The 18,616-nt window shown below is 38.6% G+C and overlaps 2 protein-coding genes and 1 pseudogene across 4 annotated transcripts; 2 read left to right on the top strand and 1 right to left on the bottom strand.

Annotated features, from left to right (window-relative positions):
* Positions 1-1,871: 1,871 nt before the first annotated feature.
* Positions 1,872-4,020, top strand: LOC121794323 (outer envelope pore protein 16-3, chloroplastic/mitochondrial-like). 3 transcript variants are annotated; one of them, XM_042192440.1, is made up of 3 exons: positions 1,872-1,972; positions 2,745-3,107; positions 3,712-4,020. In XM_042192440.1, exons 2-3 carry the CDS (start codon positions 2,777-2,779, stop codon positions 3,858-3,860), a joined length of 480 nt encoding a protein of 159 aa, XP_042048374.1. In that variant the 5' UTR covers positions 1,872-1,972; positions 2,745-2,776; the 3' UTR covers positions 3,861-4,020. The 3 variants fall into 3 exon arrangements, with proteins under 3 accessions (XP_042048374.1, XP_042048373.1, XP_042048375.1); XM_042192439.1 differs by having other exon boundaries at positions 1,910-2,023; XM_042192441.1 differs by lacking the exon at positions 1,872-1,972 and adding an exon at positions 2,079-2,102.
* A 3,725-nt stretch (positions 4,021-7,745) lies between these two features.
* On the top strand, positions 7,746-11,603 carry LOC121794320 (TBCC domain-containing protein 1-like). The gene is made up of 9 exons (XM_042192436.1): positions 7,746-8,328; positions 8,758-8,931; positions 9,097-9,477; positions 9,694-9,798; positions 9,900-10,040; positions 10,262-10,465; positions 10,690-10,782; positions 10,890-11,001; positions 11,252-11,603. The coding sequence occupies exons 1-9, from the start codon at positions 7,858-7,860 to the stop codon at positions 11,293-11,295; spliced, it is 1,725 nt and encodes a 574-aa protein (XP_042048370.1). The 5' UTR covers positions 7,746-7,857; the 3' UTR covers positions 11,296-11,603.
* Positions 11,604-12,648: 1,045 nt separating this feature from the next.
* LOC121795532 lies at positions 12,649-13,915 on the bottom strand (annotated as a pseudogene).
* Positions 13,916-18,616: the final 4,701 nt, after the last annotated feature.

Here is an 18,616-nt window from a genome sequence, read left to right as displayed (position 1 = left end):
TCGACGCCTGCCCGGAATTTCTCCGACTCGTTGAGCACAACATAGCAGTTCCAGTAGGTGAACTCATAGTACTTCTTCTGCGGATCGGGGTAGGCTCTCTCCGCAATCCTCCTGCAGTCTTCCTCTGTTTGGCCACTGGTCTGCATGCTGAGGGCGTTGGCGTACAAACCCGAAAATCGAGAGACGCCAGACCTGATTCGGTCCCAGCACTTCCGGACCTCCTCCCCGGTGCACGGTCTCCCTTCAGGGCAAAATGCCCTGTAGGCTGCGGCTATCTTGGCCCACAAGTTGACGATCCTCTGGTTGTTCGAAACGAGAGGATCGTCGCACACACTCACCCACACCTTGGCAACCGCAACGTTCTCCGCGTCCGTCCACTTCCTCCGGCCCCGGATTTCGGCCTCCGGCTGCGACGACTCGCCGACCTTCTTGGCCTTGCCCTTCTTCTTACCCCGCCCTACTCCCTGGCTTTGAATGAGAATATCCGGAACCTCGTTAATATCAAAACCCAAGTCCGCTAAGGAGAAGGTCTCCGTATACTGTGCATCCGTTGGGGTCGATGTGTGCGAAGAACCGGTGGAAAAATCAAAAGTCGGCCGATAGGCGTTGTCCCCCCCCGTGCGTCCCCTGCGCCGGGGGAATCATCTGCTGCGCCGGTGGCTGCATCCCGGGTGCCCACCCTGGCATCATCTGCTGCCACGGGTACATGTTGTAGTACCCGGTCATCGGAGGCCAACCACCTCCCCCAGGAGCCGGGGAGGTATGGGACCCTACCCCGGGAGTCGGGGCCGTCTGAGACCCTACACCGGGAGGCGGGGGAGTCTGAGACCATCCCCCGGGAGTCACTGGAGTACCTTCGTAGTTGTTCTCCATTGCTCGTTATTGATCTTGAACAGAAAGTAAGGTAGAGAGAGAGTACTCGTTAAAACAAGTGGTGCGAATGAAAATGACGTTCAAAGCGGGTATATATAGTGTTTTCAAAAGAAAAAAAAATAAAAAATAAAATTTGACGCCGGTTTGACGCCGATCCGGGACCCACAATGGCGCCGTGAGGATCGGCGTCGGAACCGGCGTCATCGCGCGAATCGGCATGGCCACGCCGATTTCGCCGACGCCGGTTCCAATGGTTCGGCGTCAGAACCGGCGTCGGCGAAAAATCGGCTTCGCGATTTTGACGCCGTTACTGGAGATGCTCTTACGTTCGTCTGACCGCTGGAAAGACGTTGTGGGCTGGAGCGTGGGCTTGAATTTGGGCTTCGCTCAAATTGGGCTCCATGCGGTTGTCCATATAAAATTGAATTTGAAGAAATTGAATTATAGTTTCATTTCAAATCCTTTATTTGGTAAAAATAGTATAATTGATATGAAGTGTATGTGTATTGAGTGTGTAACGTGTGTGCAGTGTCTGAAAGTGTTCATTTTATAACTATGTGGAATTCCAACTACGTACTTTTGATATGGAATTCAAATTGTGGAATTTGTTAAAATTAGAATTGTAATTCAATTTCAATCAAATATATTGTGGTAACAAACATGAAATTTTTAAAACCATTTGGTTGGTTCATACCAACCAACACCCACACCCACTAGGCCCCTACAAGTCCCCTCATATGAAGAACCAAACATTCAAACCTCCATATCCAGAGTTATAAGTACAAGTTTACAATCGTATCATTACTTGAATAAAAATTTGGTTCTAGTGAAAATTTGACTGTGACAGTAGTTGCTTCTATAAGATGCGTTCAAATTACAAAATGATTTGAAGCACATAGGATAGGAGTAATTTAATTGAGAATAACTTTCTTTTGGTTGTGGAATAGGGTGATATAAGTTAGAACCGAAATAAGCCCAAACAATAAATTCATGCAACAGTTAAAGCCCAATAAGGCCCACACGTGATGTTCAATTTGCTCATCCAGTTCATTTCAGACCCACCCTCTCTCCGACAGATCTAAATTCGCATTTTCATCAGGTGAGCTCCTTGACTCGGATCCACACACTGGATAACCGCGTGCCGATTTAAGTATATTCATTATCTTACCCCCTTTTCAATTTGTAGTGACGACCTGCTTCAATTTGATTCTAGGGCTTGTACTTCTGTGGTTAGGAATTTTATGTTTGAATAGATGATGGAATTTTGTGGTTTTGCAAAAACTATATTCATGATTGACTGTTTGCGTACATTTGACTTAGGGAAGCCTTTGATCAGATTATGGAAACTCCGAGGTGCTAGCTTTTTTGTTAGATACAGGAGGAGAAGTTTTTATTTAATTTGTGGATTTTGACCTAGTTTATATGCTTAGGCTGCAGACCGCAGCTTCCCTTGAAATGTTCACGTTTGATTAACAATACATAATTCACCTAAAAGAAGTACACCGTTGATAATGTTCTCTCTGAATTATCCCCTAAAAGCCAGTGGTGAAGTAGAAGTTGGACTGCAACTGTTAATTGTCACATACTTGTGGAGCCATTTGGATGTTTTTGAGTGTTTTTCTTCATTAATTTCTCTTTGAGTTATTGTTTTCCTGAATGCCAATTTCCTTGAGCTCTTGTTGCTACATTGTTCTGCAACGATGTAGTCATTATCACGTTATACTGCTCTGTCATTCATATGATTTCCCTTATGTTTCTTCTTCTGATTATTTTTATTTTATCATCTTTTGTTATATTGGCTCACTTGATTCTTGGAAAAATAGCATTATATGTTATGAGGACTGACTGTTCTTTTTTTCTTTGTTGTCCAGACTGTTTGCGTATTAATCAAAAGAAAACTAAAATGGATGTTGAGGAGCTTAAGAAGATGGAAGATGAAGAATCTTCTGTCATGAAAACGATGAAAGGGGCAACCACCGGGTTTGTTGCTGGCACTGTTTGGGGTATGGTTGTTGCTACTTGGCATGATGTACCCCGTGTCGAAAGAAGTATTGCACTTCCTGGTTTGATCCGGACACTGAAGATGATGGGTAACCATGGAGCGACATTTGCTGCTATTGGTGGAATCTACATGGGGGTGGAGCAGTTAACACAGAAGCAGCGTATGAAAAGAGACTATATTAATGGAGCAGTTGGAGGATTTCTTGCTGGTGCCACTGTCTTTGGCTTCAAAGGTGACTCTTCGTATTTACCTTTTTGTGTATTTTGGTGTTCCTGTTTCAGTGTCATTTATGCCATTGAGCTGCCAGAAGTTGATGTTGTCACCCATTGTTGTTGAAATTCTGTCATTTAAATTTGTCAATGATTGGCATGCTTAGTGAATTTTTTTTAATTCTTTAAGCATATATTTCATGAACAAGGCATCTTTCACCTTCTTAAGCAAAACAATGATGTAGCAAAATTTGAGAGGCTGCAAGTACATGATGTGTTTTTGTTAATTAATGTATATTGCATCTAAACATTCGTTACTGAATCCAAAAAATGATCTTTAGGAATGAGAGGCATTAGTTTGATTTAATACATGTTGATGGGTGCCTGGAACATTTTAAGGGAAACACATTAAACTAATCAAATAGGGTACATTTCAGGCAACTGAAAAATTAGTGCATGAGACAAATCGGTGGCTGTGCAACTCACAATCAACAGATTCGGTCCATCTCCCCGATTTATTTGGTGGACACATCTTTTCTACTTTCTGTGTCTTTCTAAGATGCTATAGCTATTCGTCTATTAATCTGTTTCAGCCTATGCTTTTTCTGAACTGTGACCAAAATGCAGGGAGGAGCGTTTCATCAGCCTTGTCTGCAGGAGGTGCATTCGCAGCCACTTCTGCCATCCTCGAAGTATTAGGTATTGAGAAAAGGGAGACTGGCAGGGTTAATTATGTCTACACCCGCGAGAAAAGGCCTAACCCGAATATCAACTAGATACTGATGGTGCAGTTCCAGTTGAGCTATTTGTGAAACTATACTGTACTGAGCTTTGTTTTGCGTTACCATTACATATGGTAAATGACCATTTAAATAAATTTCATGTACTTTCTTTGAGGAGGACAATCATTATTTACGAAGAATTTGTGGTTAAAAACATTGGCCAGTGACGTGTAAAGTTATTTGGTGTTGGATATTTGTTTTGCAAATCGCAGCAGGATCCTTGTTTTCTTGAATTTTAACACAAAATACAACACATGAAATTACCAACATTTTTCTCAAAATTTACTAAACGGCACCATCAAAGAATTCCGAAATTGTTAACGTCGGATTCTTCAATAATAGGAAAACATTCATGAATCCATTGTGCTTATCAATTCACACATTTTCGACTCTGAAGGAAAACTCCTTTCTCCCCCAAACCATCCCCTGCCTCATGCGCACGTAAATAACATAAGAGCATTAGAGTATCCACAACCGTGCTCTTGCCAGCGAGCACGGTTGTGGGCCCGGCGCCACTATTCCAGCCTGCTCTCTGGCAAGAGCACAACATCCACAGCTGTGCTATTCCGCAAGGACGAGCACAATTCAATTTAAAATTCAATTAAACAAAAACATTTTCATAATATGAAAATCATTAAAAAACCGAAATAACATTACAAATTACAAATAAATTTAAAAAGACATAATTAAAATCCTAAAAATTAAAAATTACATAATTAAAATCCTAAAATTAAAAAAATCACTACTCGTTGCCGAATTTCGCCCACATGTGTTTGATTAGATCTTCTTGTAGCTGAATGTGGGTTCGGGTATCGCGCATTGTGTGCCTTGTCTCGATCCTCTGGCCAACCGTCGTATGCGCACCTCGGCGTGGGGGAGACCTCGCGGTTGAGCTTTCGGCTTCATCCTCGTCGTAGAAGCTAGCCGCCCTCGGTCCTTCGTCGGCTATAATCATGTTGTGTAAGACAATACACGTGAACATGATGTCGGCGATATTATTCACGTACCACAGCCGAGCCGGGGCCTTCACAATGTTGAATCGGGCTTGAAGGACCCTGAAGGCTCTTTCGACGTCTTTCCGCGCGGACTCTTGACGCTGCGCAAAAAGAACCCGTCTCGGGTCGTGCGGGTTGCTGAGCGTCTTCACGAAAGTCGACCACCTTGGGTAGATACCATCGGCGAGATAGTAACCCATGTGGTATGTAGTTCCGTTGACAGTGAAGTCGATCGCAGGTGCTACACCATTCATCACATCATTGAAGAATGGTGAAGAATAAAGCACGTTCAAGTCGTTGTTGGATCCGGCAACGCCGAAATATGCATGCCAAATCCATAGGCGGTAGTCGGCGACCGCCTCAAGGATAAGTGTTGGGCCCTCCAAGCAGTCAGGCAATTCTTCCACCTCCAATGCATGCAGTCAATGCTGCCAAGCATTCCGGGAAAGCCATGGACTGATTCGTGAAGACGAAGCAACCGTTGGCAATCATCGGTGGTGGGTACCCGAAGGAATTCATCACCGAAAGCTGAACGAACGCCCTCGCAAAAATTCTTTAGACAAAGGATTCCAGTGGACTCACCGACATGCAAATACTCGTCGAAGAGGTCGGCCGTTTGCCCAGTAGCGAGTTGTCGGATGGCACGCGTACACTTCTGCAACGGCGTGATACTTTGCCGGCCGGCTGCATCTGGACCTGTTTGGAAGAATTCAACACGTGCGGACATGTGTTGACAATTCGCATGAACATGCGCTTTGACATGCGAAAACGGCGCCTAAAGTAATCTGCCGGAAACCGCGGCTGGTCGGCAAAATAGTCGGCAACGAGCCTTTCGTGAGCTCCCTCCTGGTCACAATGGATGTAGCGGCGAGTTGATCTAGTTCGTTGAGGAGGAGGAGCGGGGGTATTCGCCACGACATATGCTTCGTAAACGGCCCAATGTTGTTCGTAGTATTCTTGTTCTTCGCGCTCCGCTTCCGTCATAAGATGGGTGAAATCCATTTGAGGTTTTGAGTGAGGGATGAATGTGTTGATAGTTTGTATGAGAATTATGAATGAGAGATGATTTGAAGTGATAAATGGATGATGAATGTGTGTATTTATAGATGATTTTGGGGAAAAAACAAAAAAAATTCAGAAAAACGGGCAAAAAAATGGTCATATTTTTGTGATTTGGAAAATATATTTTTTTATCATTTTTAAAATTAAATAACGAATTTTAAATAAATAAATAAAAAATTCAAAGCCGTTGCCCAATCGCGTGCCGCCACGTATCGAGCAGCGCCGTGCCAGCGGCGCGAGCGCAGCGGCGGCGAGCCTCGTCCTTGCCAGCGGCGCGGACGGACACGGGGCCGGCGTCCACCGTTGTGCATGCTCTTAGCAATGGAAGGGCCCTCTCATTCCATATCAGCATTTGGCCAAGGGCCTATCTCCCTACAATGGAAGGGCTCTCCCATTCCATTTCATTTCCACCTCATCACTATTTTGTTTTAATTTTTTTCACTTCTATATTTAATATGTTATGAAATTAAATAAATTTAAATGTAAAAATAATATAATATATGAAATAAATTTTAATTGATCTAGAATATGTGATAAACTTATTAAATAATTAGATGAAAACCTAAATGTGTGACAACTTATTTATTTAGGAATACTAAAAAAATTGATACTGTTGTTTATTTAATAAATTTATTAGCCCACTAATAAGTCCAATTAGAATTAATAAAAGAAGTTTAAATACAAATTAGGGTTATATTTTTCTTCGTCCTCACTCACAGCCGCTCTTCTTCTTCCTCCAGTATTTCTTATTCCTCTATCTCTCTTTCTCTACTCCTTCACAGCAAAATACAAACAAACAAAAAAAAACTTGAGAGGGCTTTCGATCGGCCCTTCCTCCACAATGGAGGACCGATAGAAGGGCCCTTCTCATCGGCATAGGCCGATATATCAACCATTTGGGGAAGGAGGGAGGGGGACGATCGAAGGTCTGTTTGCAGCAATGGTTGGCCGATGAGGCCGATGGGAAAGGCCCTCCCATTGGCCAACCATTGCTAATGCTCTAACAGTTGAGAATAAATTTGGGCAAAACATATCCTTAAGTCCTTGTACTTTGATTGTTTATTTTAATAGATCCTTGTACAATTTTTCCGTTTTAATAAGTCCTTGTACTTTTATATTCGATATATTTCAATCCTTACTTAACAGAACCGTTAACTTTTCCGTTATAAAATAACACATCATATATATTAATTATTTAAATATATTACATCTAATATCCTAATTGGAAAATATAGCATAACATAAATATTAAAAAAAAAGATAAAACCTAAAAAATTCCAAAACTTTAAAAGAATTTTACGGATTTATATTATTGGAACCAAATATTAAAGTAATTAATATTCAAACTTCAATTAAATAACCTACGCATGTATCAGTCTTCTTTAATGAGTTCCGACTCTTATAATCAAACAACAAATTTCTTCATCTTTGTGCGCCATTTTAGGTTTTATTTTTAATTTGTTTGTTTTTGTGTTTTTTTTATATTTATGTTATGTTGATATTTTTCAACTAGGATATTAGGTGGAATATATATAAATAATTAATATGTTATGTGTTATTTTATAACGGAAAAGTTAGCAGTTCTATTAAATAAGGATTGAAATATATTGAATATAAAAGTATAAAGACTTACTAAAACAGAAAAATTGTACAAAGATCTATTGAAATAAACAATCAAACTAGAATAACTTTAAAAATGTGTTTTGCCAATAAATTTGTAACATTTCATCCATATTTATTACTCCAGATGAATCTGAGTGATACATATTGCCAACTATTCATATTTATTCGTTCAACTGCTAAACCAATAATTGGGCCGGGTCAAATCTCCCCCCAATTTACTACTGTACGGACTACATTTTATTTTTGTATTTTCCCTTTAAAAATCATTAGATCTGAGCTCCCATTTGCCAGATCCACGCGCCGCCGCAGTCATGGATTCCGACGCCGCCGGACAACAGCATTCCCACCCGCCGAAACTCTATCTCCACCCCCGCCGGGAGCCCTTCGAGCACGGCCTTCTTCCCATCCCCCAGCTCATCTTCACAGATTGCCTGCAAAGTCTTTCCCTTATCAAATCCAACATTCTCTCTTCCACTCCTAACCACCGAGTTAACTCCGAAACCTTAGCCCGCGTCCTTCAAATCCCCCCTGACCATTCGCGCCTTCTCATCGAAACCATATCCGTTGTCCTGCATGACGACTCCGATCCCCTTCTCAAGGCTACGACTCCCCAAGAGATCGATGAAGCAGGGGTCAATGTCTTTGATTTGCTTCTATTTCTCTACTTACAGAATTACAAGAGGTTGCTGCCCAAAGGCCACAAGGATTCTGCGGCTGTCGCTGATGTTTGGCCCTCTACGTCGGCTTTCGATGGATTTTTATCCGTACTCTCGCCATTGCAGGTGATGATTTTTTAGCTTCTCAACATTCTCGTTTTTGTTTGTGCATTGCTTCATATTGTTATATTCCATTCCAAGCGTGCTTGGTTTGATGCGGATTTTATTTATTGGAGTTTTAGTTGACTGAATCTCATGTTTGCAATATTAATTTAATACTCCATGTATGTATACGAATAACGTCCTTATTCATTCCTGTATGCTGATTCTTGACCTCTCATTAGGGGAAGTTCTTTGTCCCCTGACAGTTGTAAACTTATTAGTCTTTCATTACCTTAAAAAGTTACATTAATTATGGAGTATAAAATTTTTGCAGTTACTTCTTGCATTTGCGTATTAAGTGTAGCAAAAGTGAAATTAACCACCAGTTGATATCATACTGGTTCAGGCATGTTGTCTTAATTCATTTTCGCTGTATGGCTGTGTCTATTTCAGTTGGTGCGGAGCAACAGCCGTAGGTTTGTGCCATCCCAAGGTGACGAAGAGGCTCATCAGTTATCGTATCTACATAAGCACATCGGCAACATTCTTTGCCTCTTGGCAGATTCTGTAGATGGGAAAGGGAATAAGGAAGGTGAAGCAGAAGGGGAAGAAGGTTATGAATCTATGGTATGCAATGTTTTTCCTTATTCTGCATTCTTGTAGAAATTGTTTCTCTAGGTAGAGTAAAGAGTATATAATTATTTCTTGGATTGTTAATGAACGTGTCACTATAATTCACTTGAGCTTTGCTTTATTGCTTTGCATTCAAGAGTTGAGTTCTCCTTTCTTCAGATGTTATCTGTGGATAAGTTCGAACATCTTGGCTTTCTGCTCTATTTTGGAGATAAGGGATCTCAGAGATTTCCCTTAAGCCAGAATACTCCATTTTTTGCAAATTCAGATCCCAACATGCCTGCATCTCCTGTTCCTGCACCACACGTTCTAGATTGGCTTCTTGAGAACATATCCTCTGCCCAGGAATATATTTCTGAGAGGATGTCTACAAAAGAAAATGGGCCTAGTAGTTCTTCTGATCAGGATGTTGCAATGGCTGATGCAGCCGCAAGCTCTGCAAAGCCCTCAAGCAGCGTCAGAGGTCCAAGTTTGGTTGAGGGGGTCTCTAAATCATCATGCGTAAAGCAGACATCTGATATTAAGGGCACATCTGTTAAGGTGAATTTTGTTCATTGTTTATTTCCAAATATCCTCCACAATCTTCTTTCAATTTTATTTTAAGCCAAAAGTTTCCATAATTGTTGTCTGATAAGGATTAAACCAATAATTCTATTACATTTGGTGTTTCTTTTAAAGCTTCTCTATATTTGATGATTACCATGTGAAATTTCACCCTTCTCTTGTGTATATTCTAATGATTCCAATTTTGCTCAGGTAGTAAATTGCCATGAATCAGTAATTTACATCTTGGCGCCTGTGAAATATGCAACAGTCTATGGATGTTCTGATGCAACTATTGTCCTTGGAGCTGTTGGCAAGGTAGTCGAAGTTAGCAACATGATTCCATTTGTATATCTAGAGTATTCATAGTTTGTTCGTGTAAGTAATTGGAAGTAAAAGTCAAAGTAATTCTTTTACAGGCTGTTAGAGTTGAACACTGTGAACGTGTTCATCTTATCAGTACAACCAAGCGTATCTGCATTGCGAACTGCCGTGAATGTGTATTCTTCTTAGGGGTTAATCAGAAACCCCTCATTATTGGTGATAATCACAAGTTGCAGGTGAGACATCCCTTATGTAGTGTTTGGATCTGCCTGTGAAGCCAACAATCGACTTTCTGGGCTTATTTATGAGTTTATTAGTTTGCTTATATGTTCCTATTACCATTATCATTCAGATCATTCTAACCTTAATAGAAAGTTGCCTTAGTGGTTTTCCTCATTTTTCTCAAATCAACTTTTGTGATTGAAATTTCTTTTCCACTGTTTTATTTGTTCATCAGGTGGCCCCTTATAACACATTCTACCCACAACTGGAGGAGCACATGAATCAAGTTGGAATTGATCCAAACGTGAACAATTGGGATAAACTTATGATTCTTGGGGTGATTGACCCGCATGATTCGTTATCTCATCCGGCTGGTGGCTCAGATACCCAATCTGAATCTGCCACATGCCTTGATCCAGATCACTATACCACTTTTGTGGTAGGTGCTTTATCTGATAGAACGTTTAAGGGGAATATCATATATGGGTTCTGCACCGCCTCTATGAAAGTTGTTTATTAATGATTATGCCTTTCTTGTTTGCTTGCTTCCATTCGGCCATCTGGTGAACTTATGGGTCGTTTCAGTTTAGGTTTTTTTCTTTGTCTTCTTTCTGAATTCGGTAAATGTCTTACAGAGACTAATATGCACTTTAATCATCGCAGATTCCAAGCTCGGTGGCGAGTGAACAAGCTGGTTCGACAAATGATAACCCCTTCCCTTTACCTGATCCTTACCTTGCATCACAACAGAAAAATGTATGTTCTAAGTAATTCATGTTCTGTGCCTCATTATGATAGGATGCCTTTAGTTCTTTGACACATACATATGACAGTGATAATCGATTCATTTCTTTGATATTCAGCATAATAGTTTAGAAGAAGTTAAGCAACTTCTGAGGGATACTAAACTTGACAATACCCAGAAACGAGAATTATCAGGCGCACTCCATTCTTGTTTCAAAGAATGGTTATTTGGTAATGTCTACTTTATCTACTTTTTGTGCTAAAGCATATTACAACCCTCTCTATATAAAGTTTTACACATTAATTTGCAGTATTCATTAAGTTTTGAGAACTTATATTGCACCTTGTTTATGCTATGTTAAATGCTGCCGCTTAAAGATATTGTGTGGTGACTAAGATGCAGATCTTATTGTTTTGTTTTCGAAACTGATATAACGCAAGTGTGGTTAATTTTCTCTTCCCTTTCTGTACAAATGGACAGCATCTGGAAACGTTCGACAGCTTTACTACTTACCGGGCGAATAAGAGCACATGCTGTAGGAAGATCAAATTAAGCAAGAATGAAGTGAAATTTCCTAGTACTACATTTTTCCCCTTTAAATTAATATTTCAGGTGATTCAAGTTCCGTTTTTGTTGATCTGGAGGCTGATGGGGCTTTGACGCGGCCGAGTTCACTAACGAATCATGTTGTAGGTTCAATATAATTGTTGGCAAATTCTAACTACAAGAAAAGTGCAAAATGTAAAAAGTTAGTATTTTTTTCAGGGCTCTTAGAAGCTACTGTAAAACTGCAGATTCTGCTTTGATAATTACACACCAAATAATCTATTTCCTTGTGGTGTTCAAATATTTCAACTGATTTACACGAGCAGCAAAAATGCTAGTAGCTTTTAGCATGTTGGGGCAAACTGGAATAGCTTTTCTGGTTGGACAGGGAAGAATATAATGGACAGAAACGCAACATTCAAGCAATCGTTAAATAAACGGATGAAGATGAATGCATCATAAAACACAGGGATACTTGCAGAGATTTTGCATTGAATTTGAATCAAACCACCTTCCCTGCATTTTGCAGCTCCAAAGACTTGGGATGTACCTAGAGCCACCATATATATTACCCCTTTGCTTTATATAGTACTCCGTAGCCCCTGACTGAGTTTTGTTGCGAACATCACAACTCCATAGCCGCCCTTGACTGTTATCAGCTTCTTCGCTTCATCAAGGTCCACGAAGCTTGCTTCTGCCTTTGTCACCGATCTTTTTATGCGCCTCTTTAATGCCCCGATGACAGACTCAAGTTCCTGAAACCACATTTCTAGGTTGGTGAGGTGATCATCAAAATTTCAGTTATAGCATAGCATCAACAGAGTTTTTAGGATAGCAAAAATCTGTTTTTGAAGTTATTCAAAAACAAAAATAACATCGGTGTTAATGTGAGAGTCTATTTATGAAGCTACGCAAAATACACAAGATCTTAAATTACACAAAAAACTTGGACTAAAATATGCTCTATGATGTATGAGTTGCTTGGTGTTCTCGGTTACATATATGAGAATATTGGTTTTAGGCATTACACAAATAAAAAACAAATAATGAAGGCATATAAGGTATGAACGCAGAATTTCCAAAGTCGTAGATAGAATTCGGTTGCTTAAAGATTTGAAAAGGCAGTAGTGAATTGACTCTGAGAGAATGACTACTAACATGACATGTTATCCCTGCCATGTCTCCACCAGATTATCTTGTATAGTAGGGAGTATAAATTAATTTTATGAATAGACATTAAAGATTCAATAATCAAGTAGTATCCTCCACAACAAAAAAGAAAAGAAAAGAAAAGAAAAGAAAAGAAAAGAAGAGAGTGTAATGAGGCGAAGTTAGAGCATGCAATCAGCCCGAGAGGGCAGGCGGCGGAAGAAGTTACTAGGCGCGAAAGGCATCTTGCTCCTAAACCTCGGATGCCTCAGCCAATATACAGAGCCACTGCAGCAACCAAGCACAACACCACAAATATCGCCGTAGCCCTCGGATCCCTCCAGCTCAGCAACCCGATCAATCTCTCGCACTGCGTCGCCACAACACCACCGTCTGCACCCTCCCCGCCACACTCCGAAGCCGGTCATACCTCATCCTCACCACCGCTTCCGCCTTCGACGTCGGGAACGTGTCGAACTCCTCGTTCAGCTTATCCTGGATAACCGCCTCCGCCCACGACAGCTTCGCGTCCATATGCGGAGGGTGCCGCGGTCTATGATCCAGACGCTTGTCCAGCTTCCCCAAAGGCAAGCTGAGCCTCCCGACGGCTTCATCCTTGTTCGCTTTCGTCTTGTTCTCAACCACCATCACCAACAGCTCCTCAAAAGGCTTCCAGAACGGACTATTCCCCCCAGTCGCACATATTTTAGTCTTGAGCATCTGATTCCCAACTTGAGCCTTCACCAAAACCTGAGACTCAGAGGGCTGGCTCTTGTCCTCCCACTCCACATCCTGAGCCTCGATCACATTAACCCGAATGTACCACAGCTTAGGCGAAACGTACACCTTGGACCTCACACTGAAAACACCCTCCTCCCCTGTGACGGAGCTGCCATCAGAGTGCCAAGCTTCGGGGAAGGCCTCGTCAGCCTGCGTCCCCATCCACACGGCCAGCATGACTTCCCCTCTGACCTCGGCCTCGATTCTCGAGGCGGTACCACTGAGGGGGCTGTCGGGGGGGACTTCATTGAGATCAAAGACGACTTTTCCGAGATAGTCGTCTTTGGCGACCATCTCTCTGTCTCTGACGTACACTTCCACGGATGAGGATTGCATCTTCTCTTTCGCGAAGGCGAACACCTGGTTCCACTCGGGGCTCATCTTCTTCTCGAAGTGCTGAGTTTTGCCTTTGTAGTTGCCGAGCTTGACCTCCACGTAGGGGTCGCAGTTGCCGGTGACCGGATTAGGGGGGAGGTTCTGGGCTTTGATGACGCGGACGTAGAGGTAGTAGGTCTGCTCCACGAGATCGTAGGTGCTGGTCAATCTGTCGCTCGTGATCCAGCCTCCGCCGCCGCGCACACCGCCATGGGGCCACCGCTCGCCCAGCTGCGGCTTCGTGTCCTTGATCTTGTAGTCGTCTCGGTTGGTAGCCGGAGATGGGGTGGTCATCGCGTCCAAATGTAAACGCAATGTACAAATTCCCCACTAACAAATTGAGTACAAATTTTATACTACTAGAATTCTTGAATTATCTCGTTGAAGGAAGTTTGGAGATCCAATTCATGAAATTCTCTACCTTGAAACAATAATTATTTTCCTATATTAAGATGATTGATAATGCATGCACAACAACCTTGGTGAAATGAAATACAGACTAGAAAAACATTATTTAAAAATTTCTGTTTTTGTTCCCATATCTCTTACTTCATCTATTTTTTTTCACTTCGCTTGTTCACATATACGTATCAAATATTGATTAATACTACATTTGTCCATTAAAAATAATGATTGTGGAAAAAACATGGATTTTAATAAGAAATTATTAAAGTATAAGAGAGAAAGATAAAACTAATTGAAGTATAGTGTTACTGAATAGTGAGACACATTTTATTAGTAGTGTAATGTGTGATGAAAATATTTTTAAAAATATAAAGTGGATTAATTTTTTGGGTCTTATTAAAAATATACTCCTCCATTCTCATAAAGGCAAAATTAGACATTTTTTCCTATATTGTTCTGTTTTCTAAAATTAGTCAAACTTCTATTTTTGATAAGTTTTTCTAAAATATACAGATGCTTTGATGCCTCAATTACTTAGATTTAAATTTAATATGATTGGGTCGATAGAAATTATTCAACTGGTTCCAATGTTCCATAAGTCCAAATATCATACTACTTCAAAACTCTTTCCATTTTAAATGATCGGAAAATCCAAGATTAAATGGAGCGTTTATTCATTGAAAATTATGGATTTTAAAATCTTATAGAAAATATTACTAGTATGTTTGGTTATCGATCTGGCAGCCAAATTTGGGCCATTATTTATAAATTAGGCACAAGTGATGGGCCGACAAGTTAGGCCGAGTTTGAAATGGAGCCTACAACATTTTGGGTTCGGAATCATAATGTATTTTAGATTAGATCTAACCCTCTCTTCTAATCGTTTCGGTATACTATATATCATTATTATATCGTTTCAATTTTTTCAACTATTCAGAGTCGAGGAATACATTGACCAAAAATCTATTGGGACAATAACATGCTAGGATATGATTTTGATTTTTGAATATTGAAAAAAAATTAAGATGTCTAATTTACTATAAATCGAAAAAAGCATTATTGAAATATCCAAAAATTATTTCAAATACATAGCGTTTCATTTGTCAATTATCATATGTATTACGATATAGATCAACTTTTATAACAATCAAGTTAGCAAATGAAACGAAACCAAGTACAATAAATATCCTAGGAGGGAGTGTTAGTAAAATGAAAACAACACAACTATAATAAATATTCAAATAAATGATGTTATTATTATTATATAAATCTCATTTGTTATTCAATTCCTTTAATCTTGGAATGAAACTCGTGAACTTCTGATATGATCGATCGATATCAGGGAGGATTACTGATTATGGGTTAAATTATTCTAACAAATAAATACTCCTCCAAGGTTTACCTTAGATAGTTTAAAGGATTTATTTGCAAATGAAACAAAACAAATACTTATAATAAATATTCTGCATCAGTATAAATAGAAAATTGAAACCATTATGTTTAAGTTTCATGAACTACTCTTTTTATCACAATTTGATTTTAGAATGTAACCCCACTAAAGAAAGTACGTATGAATTTTTACGTTTTAAATACATATACGGATATGGTGGTTTGTTACAATGGCGGATCCAGGATTTGATAACCGTGGGGTCGGATCGGACAAGATAATAAATATAATATTTAAATAAATATTATTTGAATAAAAATATTAAATTTATACTCCATCCATCCCATAAAATAAATACATTTTTAATTTTCAAATGTCCAATAAAAATATGCTCTTATATTTTTAGTAACTTCTTTATCTCTTATAAGGTGAGACCATTTGTCCTTTGTAACTATAACATTTTTTCATTTAGTCTCATTAAGGATAAGACAAGTAAAATAATGAATTCAAGAAAAATATTAATAAGAGAAAAAATAGAGAATATAACAATTATTGATTAACATATTATAAATTTTAAAAATAAAATGCTAGTAATGATCTTATTACAGGAAACTGTAAAAGATTCAATTTAAAAGACTTGAATTAAAGTTGGAACTTATATTAATGTTGTAACTTAAAATAAAGCTACCGTTAAATTTCAAAATACGGAGTAAGACTTAAAATATTGTTCGAACTAGAATATAAGCTGAAAATGAAAGGGTTCTAAGTCAATCAACAATTAAAAAAATAAAGGAAGGCTCAGTTGGGGAGCCCATTTCACAGAAAACAGATCAGTTCTCTTTCTGAGCAAAATGCGCTAGAGGATGGTGCAGAGACGTGAAGGCAGTGGGGTCGGCAGCTGATGGAGGGCGTTTTCCGGCCACTCTCCGGCGCTGACGGTTGGTCGGCCGACCCCACTCGACCCCACCTACATCCGCCGCTGGTTTGTTAGGGGAGTGGTTCAAAAAATAACTCTATCTTTTGTCAAAACAAATAAATATAGAGATTTCATGCATCAGTAATGGACATTTTGTATATGTATAATGAACTATCTCTCTATAATAAACATTATGTTCATTACGAGGAGGTAGTCCATTCTACGTATACAAAATGTCCATTACAAGTGCATGAAATCTCCATAGTTATGAGTTTTGACTTGATTTTAACCAGTCCCGACTCGTTGGGCCATAACAACTATCAACGTCTGCCGGTGATCCGTGAAAAGATTCTTCATTAATAGTTCGTCGATATTAGTTGTTAATTAACTACAAATAAATTTTGATTGGTAATTCTATCCGCGCACACACTTTTTTAGTGTTATACATACAAATGTGAACATATGAAATGTGATCACGTAATTGAATGATGGAACATATATTGGAAGACTAGTCATGTCAAACTCCAAGAAATTTCATATTGAATTGGGTCGAGACAAGACACCCATGATCACAATTCCCATGGCTAAAAGCTCTTTCAATTATTTCAAAATTTTCCTAAAACAGAAACCAGGTAAAGAGGGCTGGTGGCTCCCACATTTCTGCCTTTTTCCCCTCAAAATTGTTAATGCGTTGCTTAGAATAAAATAGGTTCAAAATAAGATTATTATTTAAAGAATTCTAGTGAATTGGATGAAACAACATTTTAAAGATGAAACGAAAAGGTTTCACTCATAATTAAATTATATTTTTCCGAGTAATGAAAGTTCATACCTTCATATTGCTCAATCAAAATCACTAAAAATTGGCTCCATCGAGATCACTAAAATTTACTCATTTACTTACAAAAATGCTCCTCGAATTATTTAAACGACGTACAAAACAATAGCCATTATACATAAATAAGACTCATACTACTATTACGCAGTTTATGTTAATTAACTTGTTCGATTTTAATAATTAGATTCAAGTTAAGGAGAAACAATCAAAGTCTAAAATGAATTAATTATTTGCTAACCGAACCGCGTCAATGGTTGACATAAAAACAATTATAGATTGCCAAAGCTAAATGTTAATCGGTGGTTGCACAAATAAGGTTTTAAAAAGTAATTAAAAATAGGCGCACACACAAAAAAAAACATTTAATTTACGAGAGTGTGGTTCATTGTATCTGAATATGTTGCATCTTTTTTTCAAAGTCTATGTTTTCCAAATTTTTTATTTTCAAGTAGCGTAGGATATTTTAGAATATAATTAACAGTACTGTTTATTTCCTCAAAGTTTCCTTTAAAAAATAAAGCACTTAAAACATTAAATTTTTTCACTGCAGAATTCCAATACTAACTTTACTATATATATTTCACAGCATAAAGCCATAAATAATTATGGGACAAAAATTATACTTTTACCGCAACTGTTAATTTCCAGTACTATTTCTTTTATTGTGTATTCAAATGAAAATTAATGTTGCGCGTGCTTAGTTTATTGCTGAAAATTGAAATTTTTGAATACATATACTCGACCAATACGATTAATACATCATTCAATGTGTTTGACTAATATAAATAGAAGAAAAAAAAAAAGAAAATCCCTTTGACTGCGAAATGGAAGGTTTCTTTAAACATAAACAAGATTTGGTGACCTAAATATATCATAGAGATCATTTAGGCTTAAAAAACCAATTTACTTTTTCAGTTAGTTAAATTTGAGTACAGGGCCTTTTCATCATAGTGGTAAAAATAAATTCATCGTGACTTCATGGAGTAATATTATTTGTAAATAAAATTTGAATTTAATTTGTAAAAAATGAAAAAATTGCCTACTCCATTTAACCAAAAAGTGCACATAGAATAACAAGTTGGGAGTATTTAAATCTTTACTTCATCATTTTGCTATCGTTAATTGTTAAATATGTATGAGCCCTCAATTGTCCCTTTCTATTAAAGCATATTAAAAGCATCGACTGGCCATCTAAGAGTTGGTGAAAATATTTTAGACGCTTGAATTGCCTTTCGATCGAGTAACACCTAAATTTCAAATTAAATAATCACTCACTTAAAAATTCAAATATAGGTACATTTACCTACTCCAAAATAATCCCGGCCTCATTTTATTTATTTAACAAAAGTCTATGTGGAGAGAGATAGATGTTTTGTTTTATTATCTTTGTATTTTTTTATCACCATTATTTTTTATTTAAACGCTAGCACTTATAATTTTGGGTGCACT

Source organism: Salvia splendens, chromosome 3 (assembly GCF_004379255.2).
Source record: "Salvia splendens isolate huo1 chromosome 3, SspV2, whole genome shotgun sequence".
Taxonomy (NCBI): domain Eukaryota; kingdom Viridiplantae; phylum Streptophyta; class Magnoliopsida; order Lamiales; family Lamiaceae; genus Salvia; species Salvia splendens.
The sequence above is the reverse complement of the archived record's forward strand: the minus strand, read 5'-3'. Positions and strand labels throughout refer to the sequence as shown.

Excerpts from the sequence above, each read along its gene's own strand:
- LOC121794323 (XM_042192440.1), top strand. The coding sequence starts at position 2,777 with ATGGATGTTGAGGAGCTTAAGAAGATGGAAGATGAAGAATCTTCTGTC. Across the intron at positions 3,108-3,711 it reads CACTGTCTTTGGCTTCAAAG|GGAGGAGCGTTTCATCAGCC; the intron begins GTGACTCTTCGT and ends ACCAAAATGCAG.
- LOC121794320 (XM_042192436.1), top strand. The coding sequence starts at position 7,858 with ATGGATTCCGACGCCGCCGGACAACAGCATTCCCACCCGCCGAAACTC. Across the intron at positions 10,466-10,689 it reads ATCACTATACCACTTTTGTG|ATTCCAAGCTCGGTGGCGAG; the intron begins GTAGGTGCTTTA and ends TAATCATCGCAG. Across the intron at positions 10,783-10,889 it reads TTGCATCACAACAGAAAAAT|CATAATAGTTTAGAAGAAGT; the intron begins GTATGTTCTAAG and ends TTTGATATTCAG.